Source organism: Prionailurus viverrinus, chromosome D2, assembly GCF_022837055.1.
Source record: "Prionailurus viverrinus isolate Anna chromosome D2, UM_Priviv_1.0, whole genome shotgun sequence".
NCBI classification, from domain to species: domain Eukaryota; kingdom Metazoa; phylum Chordata; class Mammalia; order Carnivora; family Felidae; genus Prionailurus; species Prionailurus viverrinus.
The window spans coordinates 65,685,489-65,709,152 of NC_062571.1; the positions used below are offsets into that span (position 1 = coordinate 65,685,489).

At 41.9% G+C, this 23,664-nt stretch overlaps 1 protein-coding gene across 11 annotated transcripts in view; it reads right to left on the reverse strand.

The window, feature by feature from the left end:
* Window positions 1–23,391, reverse strand: part of SORCS1 (sortilin related VPS10 domain containing receptor 1) — a 518,445-nt gene extending 495,054 nt beyond the window's left edge. For all 11 annotated transcript variants that reach the window (XM_047826164.1, XM_047826162.1, XM_047826169.1 and 8 more), the window contains exon 1: window positions 22,730–23,391. In XM_047826164.1, the coding sequence (XP_047682120.1) occupies window positions 22,730–23,287 (558 nt within the window). In that variant the 5' untranslated portion in view covers window positions 23,288–23,391. The remainder of the gene's footprint in view (window positions 1–22,729) is intronic.
* Window positions 23,392–23,664: the final 273 nt, after the last annotated feature.

Genomic DNA, 23,664 nt, shown 5'->3' on the forward strand with positions numbered 1-23,664 from the left:
AATGGGTTACACTATGGAAAATAGTATGGAACTTCCTTAAACATTTAAAAGTAGAACTACCATATGATTCAGTTACTCCACTTTTGAATATTTATCTGAATAAAACAAAAATGCTAATTTGAAAAGATATATACAACCCTATGTTAACTGCACCATTATTTACAATAGCCAATATATGGAAACAAACCTAAGTGCCCAAGACCGGATGAATGGATAAGGAAACTGTGATACATACGCAAACACATGCGCATGCACGCGCGCGCGCACACACACACACACACACACACACACACACACACACACAGGAATATTTTTTGGCCAGAAATAAAGAAAGAAAGCTTGTCATTTATGACAACATGGATGGACCTTGAGGGTATCATGTTAAGTGCAATAAGTCAGATAAAGACAAATATCTAAGGTTTCACTTATTTGTGGAATCTAAAATAAAAAACAAAACAAAATTTGGAGATTCAGAAAACAGACTGGTGATTATCGCAATGGAAGGGGGTTTGGAGCTGGGCAAAAAGGTTAAAGGGAGCCAATTTTATTCAACAAATGGCCATCAGACTTGTTGTAGTTACACTCTGTAAGTAGTATATGCAAGTACCAAACTATTATGTTGTATACCTGAAACTACTATAATATCATATACCAATTTTATCTCAGTAAATACATAAATAATATAGATTTTTAAATGTGCTAGGTTAAAAGCTGTGAACATTCAAACTTCTAATTTCACGACATGCAGTTTTACTGTCAGTGATGATTTCACACTATCATTGCTGTGGTTTGCTTCTTTGTGGTTGACTTTTAAGTGTTGAGTTTTCAAATAAGCGAACACACATTTGTTCTTATTGGGCCGTGTTGTCGCAGATGGAGCTAACACTCTGAATATTCTCAGTGAATGCCTATAATGTTGCTTTTTAAGTGAAATCCATGCTACAACTGCTTTTAATAGAAAATTCTTCGGTTAGAAAAGTCTGCTGTATCTTCAACCTTTGTGATCAAGAAAAAATATATACGCACATATATATGTATTCCTGCAACAAACCGTTTTCAAGACATCTATAGTTACAACCTCTCCAAAGGTCTTTCAATGTCCCAGCAGCTAATATATATTGTACTTAGTTTGGACCGGCATTGTGTAAAAGTCTTTACACACATGACCTCTTGCAAGACTCAGGTAAATCCTTTTAGGTGCATGCAATATTAGTTTCATTTTGTGGGTTAAGAAACTCTCTTAGACAAATTAAATGACCTACCCGGCATTGCCCAACTAGGAAATGGCAGAACCAAGAATCCAAACTTAGTCTTTATCCTACATATAGACTACTAGTGTTTTGAATCCTTTGAAAAAACTAAAGCATCCACTCTGAAGTCCTTCACAGTATATATAGTTCAGTTTCCACAGCCCTGAGATTTCTTATCTGTAAAATGAGGGCATCAGAAGAAATGATCTCAGAGATCTTTCCTCTTCATGAGGGACGCAACATTTAACAACACTCAATTACCAAAATCAGACTGGTGGAAAAGCAAGGAATGGAAGTGTCCAGCAAAATCCCCACGTGCACTCAAATTCAGCTCCTAAGAATCTGTACTGAGCATCTTTTGGTCCAACTTTCATCTTGTCCAGTTTTCCAGAGATGGACATCATGGAGGGGAGGGGCACACACACATTATTCAACATTAGAACAAATTAAAATTATTACTGTCTCCTCTAGGTAAAAACATAAACTTCAACATTTCCTCCCTGAGCCAACTGTTATCACTGTTACAATTCTCCAAGCCAGAACAAACTGAGAAAGTATGTGGTGTGTTCAACAGGGATTATTGGACTGCTCTTCTAGAAGGTGGTAGTTATGTAATGCAGACTTGCTTTGGGGCAGTGCTCTGATCATTAACTCAAAATTGCCCCTAGCTCTTCATCATATAATGTGAAGTTATTATTACTGTTTCTTGTCTGTGTGCATGCAGAAGTCTTAGGTAGTGTGGAGTGGTAACGGGCATTGGGCTGAGGAATCCCTTGGGCTCCTAGTTAAGGGGATTAATTGGGTCTATTTTAGAGGCTGGCTGTAGCAAAGAGGAGTTTTTTTGCCTTTGATCACAACTCCCCAGATGCCTGGCTTCATGCTGAACATAGGAGCTTCCCCAGTACAGTCCCCAGTGGTGGGTCCTGCACTCAGGGAGCTATGCTGAGGCAGCAGTGTCATTTTCTGTCCTCAACACCATTCCATTGAATTCACTGAACACAGCATGATAAAAAATACCAGCATTCACCTTCTTAAAAAATAGCCCCATTCTTCCCCCCTCCCCCCCCCCCCCCCGCCAACTTGCAACACAGTTCTTGCTAACTTAACACACTTAAATAAAGCTCCTTGATTCTAAGGAGATGGAAAAGATGGTGGAGGGAAAGAGATAGGGCACCTTATATTATCCTCTCCTGCTTTAGTCTTCCAAAGCATTCCTGTTCAGTTTTGGAAAAATGGATCCTGGGGTAGCCCTCTCATTTGCTGCCTCCCAGGGGCATTCTCCATTTTCCTGTGCTGTTCAAATGCAGCAGAGGTTTGGGAGGAAGAAAGATATTAAAATGTGAGTCCAGGCAATACGGGTTGTAGGAGAGCTCCCATTGGGGATTGCTTTCATGAATCCTACTGGAGATTGTGTGGGAAGCTTGAATTTTGTGGCATAGAGAACCAGCACTGCAAGAAGCAGCTGAAACCATTGTACTACTCCTATATAAACACATCTAACCATGTTCCGAAAGAAGAAGGCATTTTAAACTGTCTTGATTAACTGACATTTCTCAAGCACTACTGTGAGAAGGGCACTGCATTAGGCATGGGGACAAGAGGAAAACAGGTGTCATCTGTTAGTTAAAGCTACTTAAAATTAATTTGAATATTTATTAAACACCTCCTATATGTTTAGCAGATTCATCCATAGCATATATGTATACATCATTTGTGTAGTGATCTATATTAAAATATTTGAGCATGGTTCCAATCCATACTGTCTATCCCTACAAAGTCCTCTCTACCATTAGTGATTCAGTGTAAATTCCAGTTTCAAATGTGGTCTCTCCCAGCTCTTCCTAAATACCACTTCAAATCCTTCTTATTACTAGATCATAGGTAGGATAACATTTATAGGTCCATAAAATGGACAAGACCTTTGCTATTGTCCAGTCTGGCATTTCCATTTGGCAAAAGAGAAAATAAGCCCCCAAAACTAAAATGACTCATGTTAGGTACCCCCAAAATTTGTGATGGAACTAGGGCCACACCTGGACATTCTGAATCCTACCACAGGCCTCCTTCTAGCTAGTTTCTGCCAATGCTGAGGCAATTTATGTTTCCAAAGGTGAAGACTTAAGTATATAACAAAAGATATCACTAACTGATCACACACATTTTGTGACACGCTGTGTGCATTGGCCCTGCCCTCTGCAGTGTTATCTTAAAGAGGACGTGTGAAAATCACAGGGCACAGTTAGGCACTCAGCTGCTCATACTATGCCTCACAAATGGGCTCAATGGACAAATGAATTCTATAAGTCACTTTCTAACCAGCCCCTTTTTCCAATGTTTTGTCCATCCAATTCATTGTCACCGTATTTATTCTTCCAAACTTAAATGCTGATCACGTCACTCCCAAATACATTCAGAACAAAGCCCAAATTCTCCAGTTTGGTTTGCAAGGCCCTTCAGGTTATGACGACAGTTTGCTTCTCTAGCCTTATCTCCTTCCCCAGCCTCCCACACAGTGCTAGTGGCCCTCCCTTCCATTCATGGGCTGTTCCCTCTCATGCCTCTGACTTGCCACATGTACCAGTCCTTCCATGAGGAACATATTTTCTTCACTACTTCAGCTGAAAATTCCTATTTATCCTTTTTATTTACCAGAGACATGATATGTTACCTCTTCTTGAAAGTCTTTGCTGATGTCATCACCTCACTCACCCCCTTCTGTCTAGATTCTTCTCTGTAAATACCTGTGTATTACACATACCAAAAGAATTTTAACCATTTATTTCCCCCATAGAGGGCCAGCCACTTGAGAGGAGGACTACTTCTGTATTCCCAGCCGTATCAGAAAATTAAGCATATGGTAGGGTTTCTCTGATGCTACAAAAAAAGGCAAAGAATTAGTACATATAAAACAAAACCAGGAGGCAACACAGTCCATGTTTTCAACTACCACACTCTTCCTCTTAGTAAGTCTTTACTGACCACCAATGATATTCCTGAGAATCAGAATGGTCAGCTACAGAGCTAGGCACATGTTGACCCTATCTCATCATATAAAGGGATATACCCATGTGGAACACTGTCTGAGTTTAAAGAGAGCATAATCCTACAGCTAACTTGTCCCTGCCAAACAAATAAGAGCCCTCAGCCTTGCCTAGGTGGGCACTCAGCAGTGAGTGGCTGAAGCCTATGTCAAGAGCTAGGCTCAGCACTGCCTCACAGAGAACAGCTCCCCCTGCTGAGTTCCTCCACATTCTTCTCACCCTTCAGCATAGTGTTGTGTGTAGGTGTGGTCACAATTTTTGAGAAACAATAGCCTCACAAAAGGGGCAAAGGCATTTTGCATTCAGTCTCTTGCCCACATTCTGTACACGATTATAAGGATATATGTGTAACGAATAACCACACCACCTCTTGAAAAAGAGCAAAACAAAAAGAAATGGTTATTTCAATATGCCACGACTCTCTGTAGTGCTTCTTTTAAAGAATTAAGTTATCAGGGTGCATGGTGTTATTTAATCTACCTCCCTCTTCAGCCAGGCGGTGATAGTCTCTATCTTCCCGTGGATAAGGGGGAGGTATGAAAGCATTCTGATTTCTCTGCTCATATGCATCCCAAAACAATGTGATAAACACCAATGTGGGTGGGAGGTGGTGTTAAAACATGGGCAAGCAATGAATAAAGCAGATTGTTTGGTAGGAAAATCTTGGGCAAACACATTAGGCATTTCTGGATGGCACAAGATATTTAAACTACCAGGAATAGTGAAGTGAAAGTTGCTGAATTAAATCACCTACAGAAGTAAATGAGGAGACTGGAGAGAGGCCAGAAACTAGCAACTTATGGGAAGGAAACATTTTGTCAGTCATCCCAGACGGGCACATTGCAGAAATGGTCTTGTCTAAAGGATACTATCCTGGTTTTCTGTCTCAATTGCAGTCGAAATATTGCATTTTAAGATACACTGTCCAACACAAAATCACTGTGCAGGAAAATTAAGTAGCCCACACCAAGTGTTTTAACAAAGAAAGAGAATAGGTCTTAATTAGAAACTCAGGATTTTGCAAGCAATTTAGCATAAATAAAATGCAAGCAGGCCTAAAAATAAGGAAGTCCATTAAAGACACACAAAAAAGTTAGCTATAGGGTAGTTTTAATAATAAATCAAGGTCAAACTGTTCAAATGTGTCCTGATTGAATTAAGGCGACTTAGGTGTTAGGTTGAAATATAGCAGTTGCATACAACACAATCTAGTTTAAATGGCCCCTGATTTAGAGAAAGAAATCAAGGACTCCTTCTTAAATAGATAGGATCATTTCCACATAAGAAAAGGAACTGCTGTAAGAAAGAATCCCAAATTATTTGTTAAATAAATGTCACTTTAGCTCTACTTTTAACTAAGTGCTATAGCTGCATTTGAAATAGTTTTATAACTTTTCTCCATCTATAAAGAAAATCTTTGCTTAATCATATAGCAGGGGCAAGCATTTTTGTTTTCATAGAAAATCAGCCGTATGTTTTTTTTTTTATCTACCTACATAATAGAATTGGCTGCAAAGTTGGAAAACAAAGCAGAGACACTGAATGAGACACTGTCCAGCTCTATGTAGAGGTATGGCTGGTGATTTAGATATAAAGGCAGAAGCAGAGATGTGTATTATAAATGTCCTTTATTTATACAGTAATTTGCCAAAGCCTGTGACAAAGAGAACCCCTAAGTGTTTATATCCCTTTAGACAAAGATTTCTGTGGGTATATTATTTTAACCATGACAACCAGAACTCTTCCTGTTGCCTGTCAATGTTTAAAAAATGTTTTCCTAGATACTTTTTTTCAATTAACTCCTGAGGAATGCATAAGCTTTGGGAGTTCTGAAAAGGAGTCTTGGATCATAATCTCTTCACAGAGAGTACATGGATGGACCACCAATCTCTAAGCTCCTAGAGGGTCAAAACTCTGCTGGTTTAATCACAAACAAATTCCCAGTGTCTGGCATATGCCTGATGTGTATTAGGCACTTAATAACGATTTACTACATGAACAAGTTGAATTTACCAAAAATATGAAATGTTCTAGTGTTCCAAATGTCATGAATGGATGCCATGAATATAATGTCAAAGAACTGAGCTTTTTAGACCATAACTATCTGGATTAGAATCCAAATTCTACCTTTTGCTATCCTAGTGACCTTGGGTGGGTTATTTACCCTCCCGTTTTTCAGTTTCTTAATTCTAAAACGAGGATAATGACAATGCCTACTTTCTATAGCTGACACGTGTATTACCAAGAATAGTACCTGGCACACTGCAAACCCCTCGTAAGTGTTGACTATTATTTTATCAACTATTGTCTAAGATCTCGATACGTAGGAGTCCTTACCCACCTTTAATTGAATTCCCACTCTGTCCAAACTCACTTGGGAAATCCACCAACCTTCAAGGTACCCTTTCAGGTAAATGTGCCTGAAAAAAACATGTCCATTTAATCCATAATTCTTTTCTCATTGTCATGGTGCTCTTGGTTCAGTCCATTATCACAAATGCAATTTTATCTCTCACAATGCAATTATGTCTTCACCATTTCTCAAATGCTCTAGCTTTGCTGAGACTACTGTATCATGGGGGCTGGTTCTCAATCCAGCTCCTTAAATTAGGAGCATGAAGTTATTTTCTCCCTCAGGCCCGAGGCAATGCTAGCCCCTACCAGCCATCAGCATATCTTGGCAGCTAGAACATCAGACTTCATTAAGACACATCCTTACCCTTCATGATATAAGGATGCTGTAACTCCAACACAACTTGATTTATTTGATTTGAATTTATGTTTTCCCTCTCAGTCTCTCCCTCCCTCCCACCCACCCCCCCTCTATCTGTTTCTATGTCTCTCTCTGTCTTTCTGTATAATTTTGGGTCATTTTATTCGAACTATTTGCATGAGGCAATCCAGACAGTTTATATTTCATGAATCAGGACAGTGAAAAATGTCCAGACAGCCTATCATTGCAGTGTCTCATTGCTGACCAGTAACCTTCTTTATCAAAGAAGGCCAATGAAATGATCCTATACTGCTTTAGTGTTCTGATATTTTAATGTACACTTATCAAGTACCTCCTGTGGACCAACTACAAGAATAAGAAATGAATAGAATGGAGCTTTGTCACATTGACTAGAATCTAAGACAGTGCTTGGAGAGAGGCATAAAGAGAGTAACTTGGCACATAAGATCTCTTCTTATAAGATGCAGGTATCTCAATACTTCTTGGAAGTATTGTGGAAACTCTCAGAAAGGAGATGATCGCCAAGCAATGACTTAAAGAATGAAATGGACTTAACTGGGCAGAAAGAAAGCTGATTAACTTTCTTTCTTTCTCTTTTTCATGGATGATTAAGTTTCTAAGCAGAGGAAGTAGTATGAGCAAAGGGACAGGAACAGAGAACGAAAGGTCTGCATTGGCAGTGAGAATTTGCAGTGGCTAAGAGTATGTTCGCCTTTGAGGCAGGAAAGAGAGGGTCAAAGGATGATCTTCAAGTTAGTATGCAGGTAACAACTTCGGTATTTTCATTGTGCCTCACTGCTTATATTCTCTCCAATCTCCTAAATCAAACAATGGCAAACCTTTCTCAAAAAGGGTAAGAGGATAAATACTTTAGACATTATGAGTTATACAATCTGTCACAACTACTCAACTTTGTCATTTTTTCCCCAAAGCAGCCATCAAAAATACGTAAATGAATGAGGATGGTTGTGTTCCAATAAAATTTTATATCAAATTATTTTCAGGTGTCATGACCCATCATTATTTTTATTTCTCTTAGCCACTTAAAAATGTAAAAACATATAAAAAATAATAAAAACGTAAAAACATTTTTGTGGGTCATATACAAACAAGTGTTAGGCCAATTTGGTACACAGGTCATAGTTGGCTAACCCCTGCCTTAAATAAACTACCTCAAATCCCACATGCAAAAGAAAGATAAACTAATGCCTCTCCCTAAAATGGTAATATAACCGTTGTTTCTTTACAGATATTTTCAAGACCTACATTTAGGTTGAGTGAGAGGCACTTGGGCACTTCCATACTTGATGAGCTTTTAAAGCAAATAGGATTTTTCCTTTTCCTTTCCCTAAGATTTTAATCTAACTTAAATGAATATCAAGGAGAGTCTAATATAGGAAATGAGCCTTAGGTAATTGGCAGAGAACCTGTCTTAGTCCATTCAGGGTGCTACAAAAAAAAAATACCATAGACTGGATGGCTTATGAACAGCAGACATTTCTTTCCCACACCTCTGGAGTCCAGGGAGTTTAGGATCCAAACACCATAAAATCCAGTTTCTGATGAGGGTCCACTTCCAGGTTCCACAAATGGCACCTTCTTGCTGTAACCTCACAAGGTAGAAAGGGTAAGGGAGTTTCTTAGATCACTTTTATTAAGGCACTAATCTCCATTCATTGGGGTTCCATCCTTATGACCTATTTGCCTCCCAAAGGCCCTACCTCCTACCACCATCACTTGGTTACATATCAACATATGAATCTGAGGGTAGGGGGTGGGCAAAGTTGCATTCAGACCAGGGTAGAGTTCATCTTATTCTTTGAGGATGGTCATTTATATGTCTCAGAGTATATTTATGCATAGCTAAAAAGCTCATTCTCAAGTCATTTCTGCCTGAAAAGGATGAAATTCCTGAGTCATTGAATCTACTACAGTAGCACAAAAGCTGGGTCAAGATTCCTAAGTCACAATACTCCAAAGCCAGATCTGGACCTTGTAACATCATCTCAAAGCTCAGTGTGACTGAAAATTCAATGCACAGAGATGGTGGAACTCAAAGGCTATGGAAACATCTCTTCAATTGATCATGGCTCGTGATCCAGTTCTGAGTGCACATGTTTCCTGTATCTCTGGCCACTCTGTGGCCTTCTCCTACTGCCTTGAGTCATACTGCAATCTTAAGTGGTGATCATCCAACTCATCCTAATGCACCCAGTTCCCCATATTGATTTGGGAAGCATGTCCAAGAGAATGACATGAACACCAACTTTTAACTCTTTAAAAACAGAAACATATACAATAACCTTGAAAAAATTCCATCATTGCTTAACCAAATTCTGTGAATAGAAAAGACAGAAATACCTTGAATTTGTGTGTGTATGTATGTATGCATCTGTACACATTTGTGTACAAGCATACGTGGGTACACAAAGATTCAGGGGAAAAACTTTCCTCTTTTGGAAAATCAAGTTCCTATGGTCAGGGTGAGGCCAAGCACTTAACAGACATTTTACACTGGGGAGTCTAATCTGATATTTAAACATACCATGAGCCTAGGTTCCAAATAACTTGGACACTGAGATGATGGAGAAAGACAGTGCCATTCCTGTCACAGCTTGTTGACCACACTAGCAATCTAAAATGAATCCAAGATCTAAGATGTGGGGAGTTTAAAAGAGTTAGGAGTGGCCTATTCTGTCTGCAAAACTCCTCATGTTGTGTAAAGACCAGCTTAAATGTCACCTCCCTTTAAAGCCTTGCTTCCCACTCTCAGAAAGAATTAGTTGTTCCCCACTCATCTTTGCTCCCATAGCACTTTGCACAAAGCTCTATTACAGCTATTATGCACTTATCATACTAAATTGCAATTTATCTGTTTATGTGTCTGTCTACTTCCACCAGAATATGTGCCCTCAAGGGCAAAGGGCAGGTCTTATTCAGCTCTGTATTCTCAGACTCAGCACAGCGCTGACACAACAACCACTTAAAACATGTTTTAGTATTTTTATTATTAAAGAAATGCATGCCCCTGTTAAAAATTCAAAACAGTACATTCTGGTATAAAAGGAAAGGTTACAAGTTGCCTTCCTACCATCCAGACCATCAGTTCCATCTCCCACAAGAAAGCACTCTTAAGACATGCTTAAAAGTGCATAAACACTACACACACCCCTTCCACCCCACATCCAGCCAACCAACACAAGTGGTTCTCAAAGCTACCACACACGTAAGATTGGCTGCGTCTGCTGGCAACATGACAGGGCTGGGTATGGACCCCCCAGAGCAAAGGCCAGGGAAGTGCTGTTGCCAAAGGACAAGGGTACCATGAGACTAGGACTCAGTTCTGTTCGGCATTCTTGATGAGCTGACAGTGAGTTCTCTCCACTCACTGGTATGTTTCCTATTTCATCTCTCACTTTCTTTCTGTGATTTACTCCATGCTTCCATGTCTCTGTTACAATTCTTTGTCTCTCCATCTGCTTTTCTCTGTCTCTGGTCTGTCTCTTGCCTCACCTTCTCTTTATCCTCCTCTTTCTTGGTCCACCTCTGCTGTCTCTGTCTTTCTCTCTGTCTCTCTCTCTCTCTTATTCTTTCTATCTCTCAGCTTCCACTGTCTGTCTCTCTTCAGTTTCTTTTTCTTTGTTCTGGAGATGTTCTTCCACTCAGCTCTCACAATCAGTAAGCATCCTTACAGCAATATCTAATATTCCACTTTTGAGAGTAGAGACTTAAGTGTAGTACATCAGTGTTTAAGCAGTTGTGAGCATATGGGATGCACATATTTATTATGTATGCGTTCATGTGTACATATATGATTTAGAGATGGAGACTAAGCTCAAGACAGAGACAAAGACTCAAAATGGAATGCATGTTCTTTTAATGGGAACTGAAGCTACTACAATTTCTGGAAGGGGTTGTCAGTTTGGTGAAATGGCCTCAGATCTCTCTTTCTGGGATCAGCAAAGGGGAAGGTAAACAAAAGACCCGCAGGCCCCTGCTGCTGCTCACCCAGAAGAGAGACAGAGTGATCTTTCTGCTTTGCAAAAACCCTGGGCACTCGCTCTCTCCCAACAATAGCGACTGGAAGCAAATCAGGCAACTTGAACGTGGGCTCTTTGTTTAGTTCAGTTGCCTGGAATTCAGTTCTAATGAGGCCAAGTTCAAAATCTCCTTTGCTCACTCTTATGTTTTTCATTTTTCAAGTAACTTTTAAAAGTAACTCAAGCAATGTATATTTATTGAGAAACAACAGCATAACTATGGACAAACAAAAAGCATCACCTATAAAGCCAACATTCATTATAATCACAGGAAATGTTTTGAATCATACCTTTCCTCTTTTGTAATGGTATTTTATAGCATACAATAAAATTTTGAAATTATTGAGCCCTTCCATGTTCAGGTATATTTCTAGAGACTTGAGATATATGAGGGAAATGCATAGACAAAAAACCCCACGGACTTCATGTGTCTTATATTTGTACTATTTTTCAATCTACTTTTCCCTTTCTGGTATTTTGTGGGTGGTTTCCCAATTATATACATATATATATATATATATATATATATATATATATATGTATGTATGTATATACGTGTATATACGTGTATATACACATATATATATGTATATATATTTACATAAGCAATCTTTTTGTGGCTGAATATTCTACAACACTTGTAAACAAGATCATGGATTGTTTAAGTGAAAAGCCATTTTCCCCAAGGAACAAGCAAACGAAATAGTATAGTTACTAAGGGCTGCTGGCCCCAAAACGTATGACTTTGTGTGCAGATTTCAAGCTGAAAATAATCAAAGTCCAAAAGACTTGGGAAAAATCTTTGACCTTCCCCCTAACTGCCAGAAAGAATCTGGATGGAGGACCTGTTTCAGGAAGGGTGCTATCACCATAGACAACTACACTGTAATACGAACTAAGTGTGAGAGACAGGGAGGAACCTAGCAAAGCATTTGTTAAAATTCCTCTCTGTATCCTATTGTTTCTACGTGGTTCGGAAAATATTTCCTTTACTAAACATTTGATCTTCTTTATCTTCCTGTAAATTGTCCTCCCCCCCCCCCCTTTCAAGTCTCAGACCCATACCCCTTTCTCTTTAGTTCAGAATGATGTATATATACCATTCTGCTTTACTGTCTTTGGAATTTCATATTTATGTGGATTCCCTACATGTAAGAATAAAATATGATTTTCTCCTGTCATTCTGTCTCCTGTCAATTTAATTCTTAGACAGGAACTCTGAAGGGTAGAGGAAAATTTTTCTATCCCAACAACAGCAAATATTTAGTAAGCAATTTGCAATATTGTGATTTATAATAAATGTATATTTGATCTTCATTTCATCATTGGCACCAAATTCCGAAGACTCTTAGAATTTCCTACATGATGAGAGAGATAAAGGTGTCCTTTTTTATGTTAATGAGATGACTGTGGGACCAACACCTAAGGATGGGAGCTGGTTGCCAGGAAAACTATGCACCTGATTGGAAGGTTGCGAACTTTTAGTCCCAGTCCCTAACCTCTGAGGAAGGGAGAGGGGCTAGAGGCTGAACTGCTGGCCAATGATTTAATCAATTGTGCCTATGGAATAAAGCCTCCATAAAACCCAATAGGATAGGGTTCCAAGAGATTCTAGGTTGGTAAAAATGTTGAGATTCAGGGAGAGCAGCATGCTCAGAGAGAACACGGAAGCTCTGCCTTTTCCCCAAATCTTGCTCAATGCATCTCTTCCATATGGCTATTCCTGAGTTATATCCTTTTGTAATAAACTGGAAATTTAGTAAGTAAAATGTTTCTCTTGATTTCTATAAGCTTTTCTGGCAAATTAATCAAACCCAAGGAGAGATTCATTGGAACTTCTAATTTACAGCTAGTTGGTCAAAAGCACAGGTGACACCCTGGGCTGTGAATGGCATCTGAAGTTGGGAGGGGGTGGCAGTCCTGTTGGACTGAGCTCTTCACTGGTGGACTCTGAGGTGCTGCCTCTGGGTACATAGTGCCGAAGCTGAGTTGAATTGTAGGACACCCACCTGTTGTCAGAGTTTTGCTTGTTGGTGTGGAAGCCCCCACACTAACCAACACACACACACACACACACACACACACACACACACACACACGCTGGAAATCACGTCCAGACACTTATTACAACTATTATGTGCACATAGCTGGAGACATTGAGAAGGATGACAAAAGCATAAGACAGGGTCTTGGACTCATTACAAGAAAATGTAGCTGAAATAGAAAAACATAACTGCAGAAACAAGAGTATTATCATGAGCAACATATTAAAAACACCATTTAGTAGGTCATACTTGAGCATTAGTAATACTAGTACTAATACTAACAAAATAGTGATAACACCAATAATGATGATAATAGCTAGCCTTCAAAGATTGGTTGCTATCTGCCAGATGCCACTTTCAGCACTTTTGTATCTAGTGTCTCCTTTAACCGGTAAGAAACCATATAAAAAATATAGTGTTATCATTACCATTTTACAGCTAAGGAAATGAAGGCACAGAATTATAAAGTTCACGGATCTAGCACACAGCGGAGTGGGAACTCAAACCCATAACTAAACATTGTGTTCTAATTAAAATAATGTACTCTTTCAGCCACTGAAGACATGGTTTGCCCGTGGTCATCTGGACATCCAGGAAAGATAACTGCCTAGGATATATTCAGCGATAAAAAAACATCACCATCTGTCAAAAAAGCATCATCTTCTTCCTGGGGAATCTGCACTGTCCCACGTAACTGTCTCTCATTCTCCTAAGGCACCTTGTACCAGGTCTTTCCCACAGGGGTCACAGTTTCCGTGGAGAAGCTGATAAAAAAGCTGTGGGCTCCAGCTCACCACAGGGAAAAGTGAAGCATATTGACACAAGGTTGTACAGACAACAGAAGGGGTTCATAGACCCCAAAACTCACACATGAATTTTAGGAAAATGATTTCAAGCTTTATAGACTTCCTAAGGGAGCCTGTAAAACATAAAGATTCCTAGTCCCCATCAATAGATGTAAAAGCAGGTCCCATGAGGGCAAGCTCTTTAAGAAATGCTGCCCGAGGTGCCCACAGCTGCCCAGTTTAGAATTCCCCCATCAACTCGGCAAAACCTACGTCAGGGTAAACATGGATACAGATAGATTTCTAAGCAGGTGACAACCACGCCTAAAATAGCCCTTTCTCCCCAATGATTCTTACCAAGAGTGTATTTTGGGAAGTGCTAAGACAAGGGGAAGGCCTATTGCTTTTAACTCCCCTCCCCTCCCCCAAAGACCCTGAAGCAGAAGGATCTATGGTCCACAGTTCGGTGTCTCAATAGCCTCTGCTACTCTGGTTAGGGAAAGATGACTAAAGGCATCAATCCATTGGCTTCAGGGCACAACATGATTAGTTGGTAGCTTCTGATAGCATGATTTTTATTAGCAGTTTCTTTAAAAAGTGTACACGCTGTCCATACTTTCACTCAAGGTTCATTAGCCAGCAGGGAGAAGCCAAACAGCACATCCCACACATCCTCCCAGAATAACAAGAAGACACGTTTTAATAACCCCAGGAGAGCCACTCAAGGGGACGGATGGCCCTTGAGGCTTTGATTGAGCTCTGTCATGAAGCAGCTTATTACTAAGTAAAATATATCAGGTTGGTGCCCTGATCAGGATGATATGATAGGGAAAAACCCTGAGGTGGGGTCCTCATGCCAAAAGTTCCCCTACCATCCCTCTGTACTGACTTGTGAAGTTCTTGCTAAAGAAACTCAGAACTAAACCCTTACAGACAGTCAACGTGATCAAATGGAAAATGCTTTGGAGCCAGAAAGGACAAAATTCCAATTCCAGCTGTGCCACCTTCTAACTGGGTGACCTTGCCCAAGCAAGTTCTTTAGGCCCTGACTTCCACAACTCTAGAATGAGGACAATAATACCTCATTTGTATTATGGTGGTGGGAAGATGAAGTTAAACAGTGTGATGCTCTAGAAAGTTCTTTCAGGGAAGCTTCTCACAAATTTGGTGGTTATTTATATGATTGTCAAGAGGGGTTTCTGTTATAATCAATATATCTTATCTGGCTATAGAGAGCTATCCCTAGTGTTCAGTGAACTCCCCTTTGCTCCATTCCCCCACCCATGCCCCAAAAGTCAGAATAAGCAGTGAAGGCAATAGCTGAGAACTCTGTTATCATCTTTGAGCCAATAAACCCCATCAGTATCAACAGGCACCCTTCAATTTGACTACCGCTGCTCCCAAATGTTGACACGTTAGGTTCCCTTGACTGAGATCACACTTACTATTATTTTAAACTACATTTAATCTGTATCAGCCAATTAAAGAGAGGAAGAAGTGGGTATGCCCCTCTTCTCCCTCAAGCTCCTTCTGCAACTAGCCCAGTTGTAAGTAATCTTACCTCTCAGGTCCATTAGCAGTGGAATATGGAGAATGGGTTTTTGCCAGAGACCTTGCTTGCAGAAAGCCCCATCATCTGTCTTTAAGGTCCCCTTTTAAAGGTTTCAACAATGCCATGAGCCTTCTGATGAGGCCACCTGCTCTGAAGCCCAGGACAAATCACTTGAATAGCTGAGCACAGAACTCAGGATCTCCATGGCCAATACCCACACTTCTTCCCACAGTGGAAAACATTATGGACACAGGTGCATAGGCCTCAGATAAACCAAGGGGCTAGGATGTAGCTGTGTTCTAACTCTTGCCTGTGGAAAGCCAGCAGGGGGCCAAGCCAAGAATCAGTCATATGGTGTGGCAAAACACTGTTGACTCTCTTCTTCCACTAACTGACCTGCTTAATAGCAGTGCCTTCATTTCCCTACCTGAGAAATGTAGATGATATTTGTCTTTCCTATCTCATAGGCCCATGGGGAGAAAACCAACTGAGGTAAGGAAAGAAATGTTCCAATCTTTATGGGGTGCCTGGGTGGCACAGTCGGTTAAGCGTCCGACTTCAGCCAGGTCACGATCTCACGGTCCGTGAGTTCGAGCCCCGCATCGGGCTCTGGGCTGATGGCTCAGAGCCTGGAGCCTGTTTCCGATTCTGTGTCTCCCTCTCTCTCTGCCCCTCCCCCATTCATGCTCTGTCTCTCTCTGTCCCAAAAATAAATAAACGTTGAAAAAAAAATTTTTTTTAATAAAAAAGAAATGTTCCAATCTTTGAAAGCTGAGGCATTTTGCAAAGGAAATGGCTATAAGGGATCTAAAGTGCTGTAACAACATTCAGGAGGGCTATAGAAACAGACACAGTATCTCTTATACACAGGGAAAATTTCATGTAGGATTTCCTACAGAACATTCATGTCCTTTTTCTCTCTACTTACAGTTTAGAAGAGGCTCTGTTCTTTCCTTATGAACTTTGCACAGTGAGGTTCCACTTTGTTTCTTGCCAACCATCTGAGTACTCGATCCATCCCACGGAAAAGAGTGTGCATGCCCCTCCAGAGTAACCACTCCACCTCCACAGAGCCCGGCTCCACCTCCCATGTGCCACACTTATTCCCTGCCATCCCTGTTAGCCACTTTACTGACACCATTTGGCTTGTTTCCTCCCTAGGACACACAGATGCATTCTCCACCCTTTCTAGCCAGAGATATAGAAAGGTAATTGAGATATCCACAAAGACAGAACAAATATTTTACGTATGTTGAGGGACTTAACATAAGCTGGCAAGGAGCCAAATTAATTTACCCTCTGGGCAGCCTGGCCAGTGATATTTCTGACCAAGGACTTAAACAAAACAAAGGCCTTTATGGAAAACTGTGTGTGGAAAATGTCTATGTAAAAATGAAACAGTGATGACTCCAGCTGAGATCTAAGGTGCCAACAAAGGCAATCGTATCTTTCACGTATCTTTCATGAAGGTAAAGAGTGCATCTTTCAGTGACCACACAGGTTTTATTTTCTTTGGGGGGGGGGGGGCTTGGAATATACCCAAAGACACTAGAAGATCAATTTGCATATCTTGGCTTAAATCATATTTTTAAAATGATTTCTAAGATTAACACGTCAGTTAAACATAGTTTACATTTAAAGTAGGCTAATTTATTGGAATACAAAGGAATATTTACATCTCTACTCTTGACCTTTACTCTTGTTATCCATTCAGTTCAAAATATCCTTGTAATAACCTCCATCTCTTAATAAAAATTTTCTCTACATTTCAAGGTTCACTTGAAGTACCTGCTCCACCAGGAAGTTTGAAGGCCACCCTAGTCAGTAGATGTCTGATTCTCTTCTGAACTCCGATAGCATCCTCTGCCCTCAGTGGGTTCTCAGATTCTGTTACCTCTTCAGAGAACTCTTTAAGTACAAGACGGAAAGCTCCTTGAGGGCAGGGAATAATTACTCCCACCTTTGGGCGTCGCTGCACATATATCTGTATTAGAAGTGTCTAACAAATATTAGGACTCAAAAAATATGTCTAAATGTACAATCAAATCAAGTGTTTACGTGCAACCTCTCTATAAATACAATATATATTTGTAGAATTAAAAGTCAATACGACAGTTTGTGCAAGCTTCTTAGCACAATGCTGCCACATGGCAATCTCTCCTTGGAGGTGAGCAATTTTTATTCTCTTAGATAAACCATTAAAGAATTATTAAATAAACAATTCCATCAGGTTTTGTGCCTTAGTCTAGGAGTTTCTGGGGTCCCTCCGTAAAAAGATGTGGATAGAGTTCCCAGATTCAACATTTATGTTTTTCCTCTAGAAAACCCCATTGAATATATTAGGGGAAACTAAATTCCCAATCTCATATGAAGCAATTTTGTTGTCCAAAGATACAAAGTTCCTTAATGAGAAGATGTGACACACAAAAAAACATAATAAATTAGATTTTGCTGCAAGTCAACATTGAAATGAATGCCTGCTTGTATCTCAAATGTTTTGATTTCCTATGAATGGATACACATATTAACCATGGAAAAAGGAGGAATCATGTGGAACAAAAGGCTTGCTGCTTACAGGTCAAGGGTACAGGTCATTTTGTCACTCATGTCTCCCCAACTCTCCTAGTACACTTAAATGTAGTAGGTGTACAATACGTGCAGGCTGAACAAACTATTAAGTTACTTCTAACCTGTAAGAGATTTCCATGGCATTCTAGTCTATCTGCATCAATTTACAGAGGATGAAATTGAGGCCACATAGGACACATTATGACTACATATCTAGTTTGTGTACACAGTCGGGACTATAACTCAGCATTCTTATCCACCACTGGAGAATTATTTATTAAACTAAAATAACAAGTAGCATTTGTTGAGCACTTACTATGTATCAGCAACTTCATATACATGATATCAACTGTTCAGGAAAAAAGCCTGCAAAAGCTGTACTATCCCCGTATTTTAGTTGAGGAAGGCGAAGCTCAAAGAATTTAAGTGTCTTGTTCAAGGCAAAGTGTGGTAAGCAGGAAACCTAACACTCAAACTCCAATCTCTCTGCTTCCAAACCCCCTGCCTCCCGTGTCACACCACATTAACGTTCACTAACAGCACAAAGCACCGATCAGAGAAGGAATTATGTGGGCTTGTTAGAGAGAGCTAAAACCCTTTATCATTTTATTTTAAAAGACAAGCCAAAAAATATGTCTAAATGTACAATCAAATCAAGTGTTTACGTGCAACCTCTCTATAAATCAGATTTAGAAGTAACTTCGAAAAGGAATCTGTTCCTGAAGAACACTAGATCTGAGAGCTGAATGATGGCAGGTTACCTCGTGCTCAATGAATCACCAGGTGCAGATTCCATGTCTCACTAAAGACGAAGAGGTAGGCGGATAAGAGAACGAGCAAATCACTACTTAAGGTAAAGAGTGCAATGTGACAGGCACCTGCTAAAGTCCTTGCTTTTCTACAGATGGAGCTTACAGCTAGGACTGTGCCTTCCTCCACCGTCATCTGAAATCCACCCCAAGACAGGATGATTTAAAATTCTGACTCCAAAAGGCCTGAGTTTTTCTGTTCTACCTTAAAGTCTTTAAGACCAGCCATTCTGTGAGGTTGGGAAATCAGCTTACTCAGGGTTCCAGCCCCTATTTGACACTGACCTTCTGTAACATCTTAGCAATTCATTCAGCTTTCTAGAGCCTCGGTTTTTCTTCTCTATGTAATGAGAATAAGACTATCTCCTCATAGCAGGTCTGTGAAAATTAAGTGAGGTGATGGAAGAGAAGACATCTACCCAAAACCTGACCCAAGTTGGGATTCGGTGTATTCACTAAGGTTCCGTGGTAAATGTCAAGTCCTGGAACAGCTAAAGGCCTCAAGGAGGTACATGGAAATCAACCAGACCATCATGATCTATGACAAATGCAGCATTAAAGTATCAGAATGGCAAAATGTAAGTGAAAGCCTCTGTTAACAAACCTTCTAATACTATTTCCAGTGAGAAAAGGACAAGGCACTAGGCTGAAATATGCAAGTTGACTCCAGCATTCAAATATGAAAAATAGATATTAACACTTGCCATTCACATATTACCTAACAAGGATTTTTATAAGGATTAATAAGTGTAGCACTTTGAAATTTCTTGGAAATAAGGAATAAATACACGCTTCATCACACATACATATACAGACAAATATATATTTTAACAAACTAAGGATTACTGTATAAATTTAGATCAGGGCACAGCATGCCTAGGATGAGTAGGGTAGGAACAATATGTTCTTGCTTAAGACACCAAGCTCATGACAAATGATTCATCCCCAGCACCTTTCATGCCAAAAGATCCCCCCAGGTGTTCCACCAACTCCAGCAACACTTTCCATCAAGCTAGACAGCAGTGGAGAGGAATCACATCACTCCCACGGATGAGGCAAAACAGTCATGTCTTTACACAACTGCACAAGTCCAACAGCGAGGGGGCAGGAAGAAGGGAAGGAGGCGAGAGAAACATCCAGAATTCCTCACAAGTTTGACAGGCAGCCTATAATTACCACACATTGACACCTTCAAGGCAGGGGTTATTGTGATCAGAAACCCTACTTAGCAAAGGCTTTTAGCTATAGGTCAGACAGATTCAGAGGATGTGTATTGCCTGTGGCCCTGAGCGGGTTGGGGGCGGGCTTAAGTGGGGGGGGCTGACACCTAACCGTGAAGAAAATGAGAGCTGCCCAATGTCACCCTCCAGTTTAAATTAGTGTTATTTGTTTCCTCCGGGGAGAAATGAAGGGCTGTGAGTTGAGAGTTCCAAACAGGTGCAGTCCTCGACAGTCACAACCCGCTCCTGTGTAACCTGGCACGTAATGAGCTGGCATTGCCCCCATTTTAGGGATGAGGAAATTCACACTCACCATGCAATCAACTTGCCAAGAGCAAACCACAAATAAACCAGCATTAGAACCCAAGTCTCCACACTGCTTTTTACATGACAAAGTCGCCCAGAAAAGTTTTTTTTTTTTTATGCCTTCCTTCATTTATTTTTTGTTTGTTCGTTTGTTTGTTTTTTAAACTTTGTCTCTCCTATGACTCTGGGCCAGCTTTGTTTTGTGGGACCTGGATAAAGACGATTGGTCTCCCTCTCTCTCTATACACACACACACACACACACACACACACACACACTAAAAAAACCTGTAATTTGTGTGTAAAAAGGCAGGGATGGGGAGCAGAGGGGTTCCTTGCAGAATTAAAAACTTCAAAGGGTAGAAATCTCATTAGCAACAGGGTTTGAGGGCTCAAGTCTTTAATGTGCACCACCTTGATTTCCTACATTATCTCAGATTTCCCTGCATGTTGGCTGTCCAAGCCCTGACCCTCATAAGCCCTACTGTGCTTATAAGCATCATTAAAAGAAAAAAAAAAAAGAAAAAAGAAAAAGGCTGGCAGTACTTGGCGCCATTTCTTAAATGGAGTTTAAAATTTGCCAAAGATGTACTCTCCTTTTCCAGCTCTTTCCAAGATCTTTCAAGAGATGAACTAAAGTAGAGGTCTAATGGGTGAGTGATATTTTACAGCTTGAATTACATTAAAAGCCAGAAATATTTTGAGTCCAATGTCCTCCACTTCTTGATTCAACAAGATGTAATATGTTTGATGTGTTTAAAATCTCCCCTTAAAGCCAGAAGCTTTGAGTTAATCATTTAAAGCAGTGTGAAAGTTATTCAATCAGTTTAAGAAGATTCAAGTTCAAATTGGGGGATGAATTTTAGTGGTTATGATATGAAAGATATGATAGTTAAGGTAAGAAATGAGGGCAAGGGTCTCCAGAACTTTAGCGGAAAGAATTTCAGCTTCAATTATTTGATTAAACCTTTCCTGAGAACTATAGAAAACCATGGCCTCAGTCGTGAGAGCTGAATTGTAGGGAAAACCTTGCTGGTGCTCCCAGGACAGAGACACAAATACAAAATATTGTTTGTCAGGATTTGCCTTAATACAGTTTATATCTATATACTCAAGGAACCCATAATGACAGACTATTGTTTTCAAATGTTCACAACTTTCATTAAAAAGCTGACAATGAGCACAACTCACTGAAGTGGGAAGTTTTCTGGGAAGATTTCTGGCAATGACATCACAACTGAAAACATTTTGAAAGGTACCAGGCTGCACAGAGTGTGCATATTACAAACGCTACAATCTCAATAACCTGATGGAAGCTGAAACTTTGATTTTTTTTCTCGTTTTACTCATCCTTGGTTTTTGTGTTCTTTTCTGCTTCATGGCAGCCTAGAGAACTTTCCACACTTTTAAATTATCTTCAGTTCTTCCCATCAAAGCTAGTTCTTTACTATTTCAGCTCATTGAAGTTTCCCAGGTGCAGTTTAAGCTGGAATAGCTACCCCAGATTCAGAACATGCAGGCTTTTCCAAAAATCGAAAACCTTCCCTGACGTGGCCAAAGGTCCTGGACTGCACCCACTCTCCCTGGTGTCACTCTTCTGGAATCCAGCAATCCCCCTGGTCCCTTCCTAAAGGGAGGGCTGAGTCTTTATTTGTGAGCTTCTCTAGAGGAGGTCAGGCAATGGGGAAGAACAGGGGGTTGTTGTCACTGGGATATATCTGATCTTCCTGGGACTGATCATGCGGGGAGAACAACCACTCATTCACAGGCTGGAAAGCCCCAGCTCTCAAAACACACTGGCTGGTGCTGTTAGAAGATGCTAGAGAGTTCCTGTCCTGAAACTTGCATCCACTTGGTCCCCAGAAACAGAGAATACATTAAGGGCACCTTAGTTTCCACTACGTATCTCTTCCCTTGTGAGGAAGGGGGGGTTAGGAGCTTTGAAGAAAAATAAAAAGCTTACGAATAAAGTCTTCTTGATCTGACTTGTGCTCACCCTGAGTCTAGCAAGTAAAGGGAAAGTCACTTAAAAGAATGTCATCCTGCCTGGAAATTTAACCCATTCACCTCCGCATTAACCCCCTCTATTTGCCTGGGTCTTCAGCTCTGTTACTACACCCATAAGACCAGGAAACAGGTATCTGCCTGCCCTGATTGAAGCTTTGGGGGCGGGGGGAGGGGGTTTGAGAGGACTCTGATGGTGTCGTGGGTCTCCTGGTGGGTGACATTAACTCCTAGGGGAGGTGGGCAGGGAAGACTTTAGTTTGCAGCATCCCTCAAGTGCAGAAACCCCGTTTCTCCAAATTCTCCATCAGATCACACAGCCTGCTTTTAACCCTTTCCCCCTGCCACCCCTTGCCCTCAGGCCCCGTCTACTCACGCTGCTGTTGTGGCCGGACCAGTGGACCATGGCTTGGTTGTGTGCTGAGTCGCCCGTCAGCGCGAACGTGGTGCTGGTCAGCCTCAGCTCCTCCATCCGGAAGCGAGTGGCTTTGTCCGGGTCCCGCTCCAGAGTCTCAGGCCCCGGCTGCCCTCCGTCCCTTAGCATTCCCCGGGGGCTCCGGCTCGCTCCCTCTCCGCGGTCTGCCTTTCCCGGTTCCGCTTCACTCCGTCTCCGCCGGCCAGCGCGTGGGGCCATCGCCACGGACGCCGCGGTGCCGGGGGCCCGCTCCAGGGACAGCGCTCGGTCTCCGGGGGCCACCGCGAACAGCGGGCGCCCAAGGAGGGGCAGGGGTGTGGCAGCAGCTCTGCCTCGCGGTCCCCGGCCAACGAAGCCCCCCGGGGTGGCAGCCCAGCGTGTGGCCGAGCCGGGGGGCAGCTGGGGGCAGCAGGAGCCGCCGCCGCAGGCGCCCGGGACGCAGAGGACCAAGAGCCCCGCGCCGGCGAGGAGCGCGCTCAGCCCGGCTGGGGAGCCGCCGCCGGCGCCAACTTTTCCCATCGCGGGAGCGGAGAGCAGCGGAGAGGGGGCCGGAGCGGAGGCGGCGGCGCGGGGCTCTCCGCCGGCGGGCCGTGGAGGGGCGGGCGCTCAGGACCCCAACTCCATCCAAGTTGGGCCGCGGAGGGGGCGGGCGGAGGCGGCGCCGGGCAGGTGGCTGCCGCTTGCCCAGGCTGGGCTGGTGCCGAGCGCGGCTTCGGACCCAGCGAGCCGCCGCCACGCGGGGGTGGAGCTCGACTGAAGTCACGGGCGGAGCGGGCGCTGGCGCGCTGGCGGGCGACGCGGGGCGGGGGGAGGGAGGAGGGCGCTGCCGGGGCTCCGGGTGCCGCGTCCCGCTGCCGAGCTGCGCCGCGCGGGTGGCTGCGGGGACTGGATGCGTC